We start from the raw sequence: 14480 nt of genomic DNA on the forward strand, positions 1-14480 counted from the left end.
AAAATTTCTGAACAGTTTTATCCTGAATTTTTAGTGTATGAGCTAAATACATAAATTGCAAACAGTCCTTTGCAGTTAACAGCTTGTAATGTACGATGTTATAGAGGCATATTTTTCCATGCTCAAATATGCACTATACAAATACAGTATAAAGTTAGAGATTATATGTGAATTTCTTCAAATGTGTATAAAATGAAAGGAATACTACAAACTTCACAGTGTATTGCAGTTCAGAACACGCAAAAATCCTGCAGTGTCTAACTGGGTCACAGAAAAGCTTCTGACATCTAATGCATAATGTTACACCTTTGAAATTGCCAGTGACTAAAATCAGCATCATTTCAAAATAGAATAATTATTTAGGTATAGATGGTGGAAAGAGGTTGTTCATTTCATCAAACTCCAGAATGCTTTAGGTAATGGGACTTACTAGTACATAGTTGTTTAGGGTAAATGAAGAAAAGGTGTTTTGAGTAAATTGTCAAGCATCAGACATATTCATTCATGTAGCTACCCATTTGTCTTAGTTATTTTCCTATTGCTGTGAAGTTTCTTTCCATTGCTTAGTTATTTTCCTATTACCATGACCAAAGCAATTTGTAAAGAAAATATTTCTTGGGGCTCATGGTTCCAGAGGGTGATCATCAGGTGGAGAATGTGGCAGAGTGTGGTGCTGGATCAGTAGCTAAGTGCTTACCTCTCATTCACAAGTATGGGGCAGAGAGAAGGATGCCTGGGAATGGTGTGGGCTTTTGAGACCTCAAAGCCTGTCCCTCCTCCAAAAACTCACCTTCTCCAACAAGGCCACGCCTCTCAATCCTTCCCAAATAGTTCCACCAACTGGGGACGAAGCATTCAATCTCTATGGGGCCATTCTCATTCAAACCACCAGACAATTCAAAAATACATTTTCATAACTTCTCAAAACCAACATACACTAAACATTTAGACTGATATGTTATAACTATCTAGAAATTAGTTTGGGGATTGATTTGAAGATAAACAAACTAAAAGTTGATGTTTGCACTTTTGTTTAGGACATTTTTGACAGTGATTGGTACACCTCCCGAAACCTAATTGGGAGTGCCGACATCATTGTGATCAAATACAATGTAAATGACAAGTTTTCATTCCACGAAGTAAAGGATAATTATATTCCAGTGATTAAAAGAGCATCAAACTCAGTTCCAGTAATCATTGCTGCTGTTGGGACCAGACAAAATGGCAAGTACATGATTTTCTTTCTTATAATGAGCATACAGGTACCATGTTTACAAAGCTAAGTTTATTAATGGTTAATTATTAACACAGTTTTATTTTGAAAGCCAAAAGGCTGTGAGTTCAAATGCCAGCTGTCATCTCATTGTTCTGTGCAGTAATCGGACTTCAGAGGAGAGGCTCACAAACTCCTGCTGTGATTTGGGTATAAATTTTCCTTTAAGTTGCTCTTCTACTGTACATCAGTAATTGTGTTCTTTTGACACAGGCTGACTTTGAGCCATATTAATCTCTTTGAAGGTCCATTTGATGGGCAAGTATAGATTATCTATGAAAAGATGTGGCCATGTGAGCAGGATTGTTAGGCACATAACAAGGAGTGAGCCAGAAACATTTGACCACACTGCCTGAGGAAAGGGCTGTTCATTCCCACGTGCTTGGTGGGTGCCTTTGCTTTTGAGCATATGACCATCCCATATCTCAGGGCCAGCTCAGGACTCCCTTTGACTTGGTAGTATTTATAAATTTACTCAATGGGTGTTATTTCCTTGGTAAGGCGGTCTTTAAATTTTAATTTTAATTCTTTGTTTTTTTTAACAACTTTTTTTTTTAATTAAGGTATAGCAAATTGTCTTAGTTAGGTGTGCATTGCTGTGATGAAACACCATGACCAAAAGCAACTTGGGGACTGTTACACTTCCAGGTAATAGGCCACCGCTGAGGGAAGTCCCCACAGGAACTCAGGCAGGGCAGGAACCTGGAGGTGGGAACTGTGGCAGAGGCTGTGGAGGAGTGCTGTTTACTTGCTTGCTCAGCCTGCATTCTTACAGAACCAGAACCACCCAGAGGTGGCACCACCCACAAGGAACTGTGCCCTCCAACGTCAATTATCAACCAAGAAGATGTACCATAGGCTTGCTCACAGGCCAATCCGGTGGGGTATTTTTTCAATTGAGGTTCCCTCTTCCAAAATGTCTCTAGCTGGTATGAAGTTGACATAAAACTAACCAGCACAGTAGGGAGCATATGATTTGCTAACCTGAGATACAGCTTAATGTGTCTTACTTAGTCATTCAGCCATATCATGGACGAGGGTTAGAATGTTTACAGTGCAGAATACTTCCTTAGGCTGCTCCAACAGGTAGTTACAGCCTCCGTCCAGGGATCTGTTGTTCTGGATTCTGACTTTAGTTGCACCTGTTTTTGAACATCATACAAACAGAGTTGCTTCCTCATTTAATTGCTGTATATTATGCCATTGTATGAATGTGCCATAAACTATGTCTCCACCGTGGTTTTGGTACTTGGATTGTTCCTTGGAGTGGATTGCTGGACCAGAGGGCAAGTTTATGTTTCACACTAGTACTTACAGAGAAAACAAGCCTGACCCACCCTTGACCTCACATTCTCAGGATTTCCCCAACTTTTTTCCCTGTTTATGATTCTTAAAGAGGTAGCCTTAGTTCTTGAGACCAGCCGGCCTCCCGGTACCTCCCCTTCAGCTGTTTTACTTGCTTAAAGTTCTCCAGGAGAGCCCTAATGCTTGCTTGTCAAATTTGTTACACTTTAGTAACAGCTCTCTCTTTGAAATTATACAAACACTTTCCCCTCCACTATGACTACTGTTTCCTAGCTCTTCTAACCTCTGCCCTCTTCTCTGGTCCCCTCCCTATCCTTCAGCTTCCCTTCTTGCTCTCTGCCCAGATCATGAACCCACGAAGTGTGTCTCTGGCTTTCTTTGTACACACTTATATGTACGTGGTGACATCACTCTGCTTCTTTGGTTGTGGCCTCTTTCCGGACCTGCATCCTCGTGGATGTGATCCTCTGACTACTGGATTCCTTCTACCCCTCTGTTCACCCCAAAGAGACTCTGTTAGACTCATCTTTCTCTCACACCAACCACATCCAGTCAGCTATGGACCTTGTTTGATTTTATACTAAGTGAATCTCAAACTCTTTGCATTGTTGCCATCCCTATTGGGTTTAAGTTCTTTGTTGTTTAACCTTTTTTAAAGTTTTGGTGCTTTTTTTTTTTTTTTTAAAATTTATGTGTGTCTGTGTATGCCTACCTGGGTTTATGTCTACCCTGTTCATGCAGTCCTCTCAGAGGCCAGAAGAGATGTTAGATCCCCTCACACTGGAGTTACTGGTGGTTGTGAGCTGCCAGTATGGGTTCTGGGAACCGAACCTGGACCCTCTACAGGAGCAGTAAGTACTCTTAGCTGCCAAGCTGTTTCTCCAGGCCCTCATTTCATCTTTCATGGTGGCGTTTTCTAAAAGGGTAAGCTGCAGATATTTGGAAGTACTCAAATTTGTACAATTTTACAGCCACAAATGCAGGCACATACAAGTAGAAAAGCAAATACTATTTATAATACACAAAGAAAACAACAAATTTCAAGTATGACAAAACTGCCACGTGCTACAAATGTCTGAAAGACGCTTCTGTGTAGCGCTTTAACTCCTTTCTTTATTTCTTTTTTATTCTTTTGTCTTTTGGGTTGTAAAGTCTTTGATCTCTTCATGTGGATTACTTTGTGCTATTTCCTGTAGAGAGAGGAGAGTGATGATTAGTTTTGTTTTTTTCTAATTTCTTCACTCTCTACATCTTTCCGGCCCCAGATACCTGAGTTCATGTTGTGTTCATATTTCAGCTCAGCGTCGTGAGTTCTTATGTCATGTCTGCACTGTGTGGCCAGAGTTTCTGAAAGTCATTCTGGTGCCAGGACCGTCACTACACACTCTCCTGTTCCAGGAGGTGCCGCAGACCACGAGTGATGGCTTTCTGAACCCCAAGTTAAGTCACTTGGTAGCATTCAGAAAACACAGACAGCTCCGGGCTTCTTCCGAGTGGCCTCATTCAGTACAAACTTGAGAGTGGAGAGAGACAGTTTTGGGTTTTTTTTTGGGGGGGGGGTGGAGTTCAAGACAGGGTTCCTCTGTGTAGCCCTGGCTGTCCTGGAACTCTCTCTGTAGACCAGGCCAGCCTCTGCCTTCTGAGTGCTGGGACTAAGGGCGTGCACTGCCCTAGCCACCGCCACCTCCACGGCCTGGCAGAGACAGTGATCTTAATCAAATACGTATTTTACTTTGCTAATTTTACAGCAGCCTGTAGCTGTGTGGGAGAATACATTGTTGCGTTTTCTCCTAGGGATTTGCAAAGAAACTACAGAAAACCTTGAAGCTTAAGCTTCAGAGTGGACTGGCCTCTGGCCTCCTATTTTTGGTTTTCCTCAATAAACTCAGAGTAGTCATGCCAGAACACAAGTCAGATCAGCACAGCTGGGGCTTTGAGTTCTTCAGGAACCTCATTCTTCACTTTTATTTTTCCAAATTTCTAACCTAAGAAAATTGGCAAGAATAAAACATTGAATTGCAGAATTTATAACACACACACACACACACACACACACACACACACACACACTTTCTCTTCTAAATCATTTGAGACTACATTGTAACATGGGATTTTTTTTCACTTCTGATTGCTCAATATTCATCATAAGAACAATGCTATTTATTCACTTCTTGCCCACAGTATGGCCATCCCTCAAAAAAATGACATATTATTATCTACTATACTATTATTTAAAATATCCACATTTACATTCTGTTGGTTATTCCAATAATGTGATTTACAGTTTTTTTTTTCCAATTCAAGACGTAAATACTGCACTATGTTTAGTTTTCCTGTCTCTCTAGTCTTTAATCCACAGTTGATCCCCAGTGTCTTTTTGTCTTGGTGCCATGGACATCTGACAAGAATCTGGCCCGGTATTGTGTGTAATCCCTCCTGGTGCCGTGCACATGCTGGCAGGAGTGTGGGCTGTACGCCCTCCCCTCTGTTGGTTTTCCTCTGTAAGCAGCTTCCACTTTTCTCGGCCTCTCCAGCTCTTGTGATATATAAGGACTTATTTTTAAAGTTCAGCATTTTCTGATCTATTCCTCGGTGTAATATATGATCCATATCTAAGAAGGTGTCTTTTCAGGCCAGCTCCAGTCAGCTCCAGCGCTTTCCCTTGCTTGCTGGAAGACACACAAAGCTTACACATTGCTCTAGCAGTTCAGGTCCCTTTTGGTGGGGATGATGTTCAGAAATGACCACTTGGGTTCTGGGTCCACACCACTGCAGGTGGAGCCAGCGATGACATCTGTCTTAAACCAGCGGTTCCCATTAGTGCTTTCCTTCTCATCCAGCATTTGTTGTCACGTTAGTAACTGTGTGTTGTGAACTCCTGATCTGAAAAACTTCATGATCTGACTTTGACTATTTCTTGAACACGGAGGGCACAAGTCCCATTTTCTGTTAACAGTCACTCTGGAGTCCTTGAAGAACCTCGTGCTTCCTTGGTCTCTGAAGGTCACTTACTTCTGGCTTCCGCGGCCAGCACCCCACCATTTCTGTCCTCTTTACAGGCCTTCTGTGGGCTAATGTTGGTAATTCTGGATCTCTCCTGATGATCTTACTTTCTTATTTTCTGCTGCTGAATCTTTTCTCCTCTCTCTCTCACCACCTCTTCTTTTTGGTAGCATCTCACACTGTAGTCCAGGCTGACTTGAACTTGTGGTCTTCCTGCCTCAGCCTCCCAAGAATTTCGAGTACAGCATCCCCTTATGTTGCTTTGGTCTTGGCCTCTTTTTTCTGGCTTGTATAAAAGTTTCTCTGCCACTTTACTTTCTTGACTAATATTTTAATTTCAACACCTTTTTGATCTAAAATTTCTAAATGGTTCATTCACAATTTCTTGTTCCTGTCTTAGAGATGTACATTTACTTAAAAATACTTAATTAATTATAGTTAGTTATTCTCATTGGTTAAATGTTATTGGTTTTTGTTTAGGCATTGTGAGTCTGTAGGTGAGGTTTAGCTTCAGGATACAGCTGTTTCTCAGATGGTAGGAAATGCTTTGTTTACTTTTGCACTTCATTTTCCAGGCTGCGGATTGAGGCCTTCCTCTTGCTCTGCCCAGCTGCTGTCTGCGGCTGGGGTGGAAGTGGGAGGCTCACAGGGTCAGTGGGTCTAGCTGCTTCCTTCCATCAGCATGCTTTGGCCGGCTGCCAGACGTTCGCCTTTGGTCCTGCTGTTTCCTGCTTCCTACATCGGAGCTGTGAACGCTCAGGATGTTACACAGCGTGTGAAAACCACCTGTGCTCGGGCTGGACATTCAGCTGTGGTCCAGCGCTGCCTCCTTCGTTCTGCCAGGCACTCCTAACGTCGGCCTGATGTCATCCCACTTGAATGTAACGCAGCACTGTCCTCAGTCCTTTCCCTCACCTTCCCCTCCCTTTCTCCTTCATTCCTTCTCTTCTTTGACAGCCTCTCTTTTATGTAGTCACTTGTATGGTTGGCAGGTAGAGGAGATGGCAACGTGGGCTTAGCTTGCCATCTTAAGAGTTTAAAGGGGAGAACATGGGGCTGGAGAGATGGCTCAGTGGTGAGGAACACCCACTGCTCCTTCAGAAGTCCCGAGTTGTTTCTCAAAACAACTGCTTGGAACTCTAGGGGGTCCAGCCTCCTCTCCCAGGTTCCATGGGTACTCACATGCATCACACACACACACACACACACACACACACACACACACACACTTGTGCACATAAATAAAAGTTAGAAAAAGAAATCTCTTTTTAGAAGTGGAAATGTGTTTTCTGTTCCGGCCCACACCCCTGCAGTTGCTGTCTCCTCTGATCACAGCGCCCTTTGCACAGTCCCTGCTCTAAATACTTAGACAATCCTCCTTCCCCTTCAACCACTGCTCCCCCACACACCGGGTTCATGTCCCTCCTCTGTCCCTGTGGTAACTCTGTGTACCTTCATTTTAGTATTCACTGTGTTGCAGATGTTTGCAGTCACATCCACCTTGGTCAGTTGGTCACGGAGTCCTTCAGCTTTCTATCTTTCTATCCCTGTTGGTAGTGGGTACTAATAAACATTTTTCAATGAATAAATTGTTACATAAATAATCCAAATGAAAATCATTTCATTAAAATCACGAAATGAATTGACTAAACATGTGATTACATATTAATTATAGAACTAAATCTGGCTGTTAACTCAAGGGCCTTATTGCTCTCTCCACTTCATCCCCCACAACACTTTTCACTGAGCTGGGTAATTTTGCTAATTCTCTTGGAGATCTTGTTAGAACTTACTCAACAAAGCAGTTTTGTCTCTTGGTGTGTACGTGTGTACATGCATTCATTTGTTTGAGATGGTCTTGTGTGTGTGTGTTTGTATACATGCATTAGTTTGTTTGAGATAGAACTTGCTATGTAGCTTAGGCTTATCTTGAATTTGCTATCCTCATATTTCCGCTTCTGAAAGGCTGGGATTACAACCTTGTTTGACCCTATTACGCATTTTTTTTTTTTTTAAACAAACTTGGCAATGTTGATATCATCATATTTGGCTCTGAATACATTTTTGGCTTTTTTTTTTTTTTTTTTTGAGACAGTGCCTCTTGTAACCCACACTGATCTTGAACTCATTATATAAACAAGATTGACATTGAATTTATAATCTTCCTGCCTCCATCTCATCAGTACTGGGGTTACAGGTGTGTGCTACATACCCTGTTTTATGCAGTACCTTGTGATAAGCATGCACTCTTAACCACCAAGCCACACCCCAGCATAAATCTTTGGGATTTAGTACACAGTGAAAATACCTTTGAAGGAGAAATCTGCACAATAGCCCTAGGGTACATTCATAATTCTAAATTACAGGAGATGGGCATCTGCCTTTCAAGTTATCTTTTTTCTTTCTTCCCTTTCCCCTAACCCAAGTTATCTTTAAGGCTCTGAAATTCATATGTTGCTGGGTTAGGATTTTTCAAAAGAATTTCTAGAACTTTCGAACAATGGCAACATTTTAAAGAGTGCCCTACCCTCAATACCACTACTTTAAAAGAAATGCCGTTTATTTGAATGCAAGATTACATTGTTTGTTTACAAGAATAAATAGACACTTCCTGACAATATCTTAATAGTAGTGTGTGTGTGTGTGTGTGTGTGTGTGTGTGTGTGTGTGTGTGTGTGTGGTGGGGTAGTAAAGACAGTACCAACTCTGATTCCCAGAGCCATTGTAGCCATGAGGCAAGCAGATCTCTGTGAGTTCAGGGCTAGCCTGGTCTACATAGTGTGTTGTAGGACAGCCAGAGCTACTTGCCCCCATCTCAAAATAAACAACAAATAAATGTTCTTTTGGATCCTCTGGTTGTTATATGCTTAATCTGAATATATTTAATTCAGAAATATTTTATTGAATCTCCTATAAGCAATTCCAGACAGACCTTTGCATAGAATCTTATGTTAACTACAGCTGATTGGTATGGGGGAAGTGCCAGATGGTTTAGAAGAGAATCTCAGAGTATCCCAGTTAGGAAAATTTTTCTCTAAAGCAGGTTTGAAGAAATCCTTTGGAATCCACAAAGCATGTAACTAACCAACTGGCAGCTGTACAGGTGACAGTTTTCCTCTCTGCCGAGTACGTAGAAGGAAGCGTCTCCAGTGACGCGGAGAACAGGCACACGATGAAGATTGCACTCCACTGGCTTCACATAAAAATTACTTTTTTCTCAAAGTTGGATTGTTAGCCATTCTTGAACATCAGGTTCATTTTCCTCTTGAAACACTGATGACTTCATTTAACTTTTATCCAGAAGTAAAGTCACATAATGTACTCTGCCTATCCACCCCCTCTAGCCACATAGGGAGACTTTTGTAGACATAAGAAGGCTTCTGTCTTCAGAAAAAATTAAGGTGCTGTTTACAAAGGCCTTGTACAGAATGAGAAATGCCCATTGTTCTCTTTCAAGACAGTCTAAATGCTACATAAACAGCTTGCTACAAACTGAAAAAGTCTCAGAAAAAGCATGCTAAGATTAGAATGTATAGTGTAATTAAGGAAGCTGGTATTAATAATGTTTCTAATTGCTGTATTTTGGAAACTGGTAATCTCTATTCAGACTTTGTTATTCTGTTTTGGATATGCCACTTTTATGTGTCTGGTCGAGCCAGGGACAGGTTTGTCTGTTTTCCATCTCTGCTTCCCAAGGCTAAGACACCTGACAGATTTAAAGTTGTAATTTCCTTTTCTGTAAAATGAAGATAAAAGTACATGGTTTATGAACTTTATTTTTATTTATTAATTTTTAATTTTTTTGAGACAGGGTCTCCATATGTAGCTGTCCTGGAACCCACTATGTAGACTAGCTTTGCCTCAAACTCACAGAGATCCCTTTGCCTCAGCCTCCTGAGTGCAGGGACTAAAGGCGCTTTGCTTTCTGAACTTTAAAATGATACAGCTCAGTTGGTAAAGGTGTTTGCTGCCAAGACTGAGGAGCTGGTTCGATCCCTGTAACCCACGTGGTGGGAGGAGAGAACTGATTCCAGAAAATTATCTTTTGATTTTCACTCATGCACTGTGGCATACATCCATACATACATCCCATCTGTGTACAGTCACTGGGTAACATGTTTGTGCTGCCCAAGGGAATTGCTCAAATGCTTTTCCTTGGCTCTTCCACTCACTTCTTCGGTTGTGAGCTTGTTGGCTGAGGCTTCTACACACAGTGTCTCCCAGATGTGCTGCTCTGCAGGTAATGTCCTCTCCATGAATGCAAACCTCATCTGATTACTGGGTGGGGGTAGGACACAGAGGCTCCGCTATGTTTCTTCAAGTGGGAAAAAACTGAAAGGCTAACCTCTAGAGAGCCTGTGGGATTAGGTAAGATCTCAGGTACCACTGCATTGTTGTCAAAGTCAAATACTCAAACCCATTTCCCTCACGCCTGAGAAGAGCTGTTCCTAGGGTCTCAGAGCTGGCTAGTTTTGTCAGCTTGACACATGATACAGTCATACAAGAGGAGGGAACCACTATAAGAAAATTCCTCTCTAAGATCAGGCTGTAGGCAAGCCTGTAGGGCATTTTCTTAATTAATGGTTGTTGGGTGAGGGCCCAGCCCATTGTGGATGGTGCCATCCCTGGGCTGGTGGTCCTGGGTTCTATAAGAAAGCAGGCTGAACAGGCCATGGCGAGCAAGCCAGTAAACAGCTTCTCTCCGTGGCCTCTGTGTCAGCTCCTGTCTCCAGGTTCCTACCCTGTTTGAGTTCCTACTCTGACTTCTTTACAGAAGTGTGAACAAATTAAACACTTTCTCTCCAGGTTGTTTTTGGTCCTGGTGTTTCATAACTAGCTAGGACTGTCACCAAGCAGTGAACCACCTGAACCATTCTCCAGCTGAGACTGTGCTTCCCAGGGACACCAACTGACAACAACATGCCTTGCTTGGAGACTGCCTCATTCTTTTGACTTAGCTGCTGTTTGCATATGGCATATATGATGTTTATGTCCCTGAGACAAAGCAAAGCTGGCTGGTGAATATGGAGCTGAATATATATTTTTGGCCTTAGGAAGAGTGTAAAGATGCCATAAGCCATACTTTTCCTGTTGTAAACATGTCTATTGAACACACTTGAATCCTAAGAAGTTTGCTTTTTTATTAAATACTTTTTAGTCTTTACATTTTAATTTGATTCAATTTTATTGCTAAAGTAGAATGTTTTAGGGGCTAGGGAGATGGGTCATCAGGTAGAGTACTGGCTGCTCTTCCGGAGGAGCTGGATTCTTTTCCCAGCACCCACATGGTAGCTCCTAATTGTCTGTAACTCCAGTTCCAGGTGGTCCAGTGTTGTCTTCTGGCCTGTGCTGGTACCTGACACCACGTGGTACTCAGACATACATGCAGGCAAAACACCCAACCATAGAATAAAATAAATCTTCCTAGTGGAATGTTTTAGAATTAAATGGTTGCATCAAGAATGTACTTGATGTGAAATTTATGAGGTGCTGGCAGTCTGGCAGTCTGCAACTTTAAAATCCATGTCAATTGAGGGTTCCATTAAAATAAAAGTATAGGATTTATTCAAACTTGGTGATCTACTTAACAGAAAATTTATGACAAAAGAAGACCCAGTCCTCAGTTTTCGTGGTTTGTGTATATGATCAGATGGCTACATTTGATCTACTGTCTAGTGATACGATGTAGGGGTTGTGTAACCGCATCGGGTCAGCTGTCGCTGGCCGATGAGTGTCATTGCTATGCTTGCCTTGGTAACAGCTTCTCGCCAACTTCTAAATTCTTCTCTTTTCTAAAACACTCTGTCCTTGTGGTCAATGCTTGTTCACTTAAGGACTTTTTTTTTTTTCAATACAGACACTATTTATTGAGAGTCTAGTGTATAGCGATTCTATCCATTAATGATCACACTGCCTATGTTTTTTTATGTTTAATTTTAAAACTCTCTGTTTTTATATTCCTTTCCTCAGAAGAATTACCTTGTACATGCCCCCTGTGTACCTCAGACCGAGGAAGCTGTGTTAGTACCACAGAAGGGATCCAACTTGCCAAAGAGCTGGGAGCGACCTATCTGGAGCTCCACAGCCTGGATGACTTCTACATCGGGAAGTATTTTGGAGGCGTGGTAAGTGGGAGCCCTGCAGCATGTGGGGCATTTGTCAGGATGGCACCTCAGCTACTTTCTATGGCATCAGTTAGAGTGTTGGCTTTATTTATTTATTTATTTACTTATTTATTTATTTATTTTTGGTTTTTCGAGCATGGTTTGTTTTAACCTTGAGAAACACATTAAGAGTTAAGTGGCACAGGCTTAATCAGTGTAAAATTATAAAATTCTCTATCTAAATGAAACATTCTTAATCATCTGTTATGATTTTTAGAATCTTTCAGAATTGGTACTGTATTGCCCCTTGTGTATGTCAAAATCACATTTTCTTATACAAACCTTCATGAGTTTATAGTAATCTTGTTCGTGTCTGTCTGTCTGTGTATGTATGCATGCACATATATGCACACCTATGCCTGCATGTGGGCATGGGTGCATATGTTCATACTTGGATGTGAAGACCAAAGGACAACCTCATGTCCTCAGACACTGTTCACCTTTTTTAAGGACACGGCCTCTCACTGACCTAGAACATGCCAAGTAAGCTATGCAGGCTGGGTAGTGTGCTGAGAGGTCCACCTGTCTTTCCTGCTCCAGTGCTGGCCTGTGAAACATGCTTCACCATGCTCAGCATTACTGGGGAGGGAGGAATACATGTGCTTTGTGTGGAAGCCAGAGGTCACTCTTGAGTGTTGCCCACCTTGTTTGGTGAGATAAGGTCTCATTGGCCCAGAGCTCACCAGTGGTGAAGTTGGCTGGCCAGTGAGCCCCGGGGATCTGCATGTCTCTGCCTTCCTGGTGCTGAAATTACAACTACATCCCACCATACCCAGCGTTTTCTCCCCACATGGATCAGGTCCTTGTACTCACAAAGCAAGTACTTTACTGACTGAACCAGTGGGTCCTAAAAGTTCTCTTTATTTCTGTTAGTTGAAAACAGTGATTTTCTTGTATGCAGGTTCAGCAAGACATCACAACTGGTCTTGCTCTAATTCGAATATGCACTGGGTTCTAAATGTCATCAAGCCCTTCCCTTCAGGGCTCAGGGAACTTTGTGCAAAAGAAGGTAAAAGAGTGTTTCAGCCAGAGAGGATGGACAGCACCAAGGAGACAGTGCTTTCTGAGCACAACAGGACGTTACACATATGAATTCAGAGGGCTATGGCGGCATGCTCAGGGCCTGCACAGGTCTAAGCCAGATGGCGTCCCGGTGCTGAGAGGGGGAAGAGGATAAGAGGTCCCGTCCCTACAAGAAGCCGTTTCCAATTGACAACCACTTTTCTCCAAGGAGTCTCACAGATACACAAACCATGCTTAAGGCCCATGCCTGGTGGTAGACGACCAGCACAAAGCAAAGTCCTGGAATGTGTGCAAAGCAAAGTCCGTGGAGTGCGTGCAAAGCAAAGTCCTGGAGTGCATGCAAATTTTTGTCGTATACTATTTTGTTTTTATCTCCTCTTATTGGTCTTTTCTTGTATATTATGGTTTCCAATTTTGTGTTTTTATGTGGGGTTGTGTGTGTGTGTGTGTGTGTGTGTGTGTGTGTGTTGTGCTTTTTGTTTGTTTGCTTGCTTATTTGTTTTCTAAAGCAAGAAAGAAGAAGTGGATTTGGATGGGAGGTGGACAGGATCAGGAGGGCTTGGGGAGAAAGGAACTGTGATTAGAATATATTGTATGAAATAATTATTTTCATTGGGAAAAATCACACTCGTAGTCAAAGGATGGTGTGTGTAGATTGCTTCTTGTTGGATGTGCAGATTGCTTCTTGTTGGATGTGCAGATTGCTTCCTGTTGGATGTGCAGATTGCTTCTTGTTGGATATGCAGGAGCCAGGCTTTGCTAATTCAGTTCCAGTGGTGGTGTGTTTTGTGTTATTTTAGGTCCCAACATATGACATCTACCCCATAGTAACAGAACTATAAGGTCTTTGGAGAGTACTTTTGCATCATTTAACAGTTTACTGTTCTTAAACTATCCAGCTCTCCAAGAAGTAACCCTTCTCAATAGGCAAATCTGATAACTGTCAAGGAAAATCAATACCAAAGACAACTCTACCTTAAACATGAGATCTTTGGACTTAATGTACATTTGTGCTGAAACATTAAAATCGCCACAGACGACTATAGAAATTTTATTCTCTGGAGTTCATTGACTTGACTATAATAAACAAATATAAGTGATACTGATTTCTATTAAACATAAATAGCTACAATTAAGTCCAGTATTTCTATTGTAGTGGGTTTGAAATATTTTAATTTGATCAAGAACTATACATTTCCATGAGATACTTAAGTAATTTATGTGGGGAGGTGGGAATCATCTTTCTTTAGTGATTTCATTTGATGACTGTTTCATGGATTGGATTTAGTTTCATTTCTGTTGGAATAAGAGCCTCCTGGCTCTCTATTCCAGTTTGTGGAGCCTGAAATACTTGGGATCATTCTTCTCATCTCTCTTTCTCTTCTTTCTCATCCATGTTTCACTTTCTTCCTAGTGTCTAATGCTGTAGTTACAGTGAGGGACATGAGAAGGACTGAAGATGTGGTCAAGGTTGGGAGAGAGACATGGATGTTTCCTTTATGTTAACAGTAAGAATATGAAATAGGATCAAGATGGTCTTGGTGTGTGTGTGCGTGTGCGTGTGTGGTCACGGTGTGTGTGTGTGTGTGCACATGCATGTGTGTCCATATCCTTGTATGTGCTCTTATGTGCACATGCAGAGGTCAGAAGACAATCTTTCATGGTGATCCTTACTTGGTGCCTTGTCTGAGATAGACTCTTGTTCTCACCAC

General features: G+C 41.8%; 1 protein-coding gene across 1 annotated transcript in view; it reads left to right on the forward strand.

Moving 5' to 3' along the window:
* The window catches only part of Rhobtb3 (Rho related BTB domain containing 3), a 52829-nt gene that overhangs the window by 4406 nt on the left and 33943 nt on the right, over positions 1 to 14480 (forward strand). The window contains 2 exon segments of the mRNA XM_028894023.2: positions 1038 to 1224; positions 11552 to 11706. Coding sequence (XP_028749856.1) covers positions 1038 to 1224; positions 11552 to 11706 — 342 coding nt within the window.

The sequence above is a fragment of the Peromyscus leucopus genome, chromosome 15, assembly GCF_004664715.2.
Source record: "Peromyscus leucopus breed LL Stock chromosome 15, UCI_PerLeu_2.1, whole genome shotgun sequence".
NCBI lineage: Eukaryota > Metazoa > Chordata > Mammalia > Rodentia > Cricetidae > Peromyscus > Peromyscus leucopus.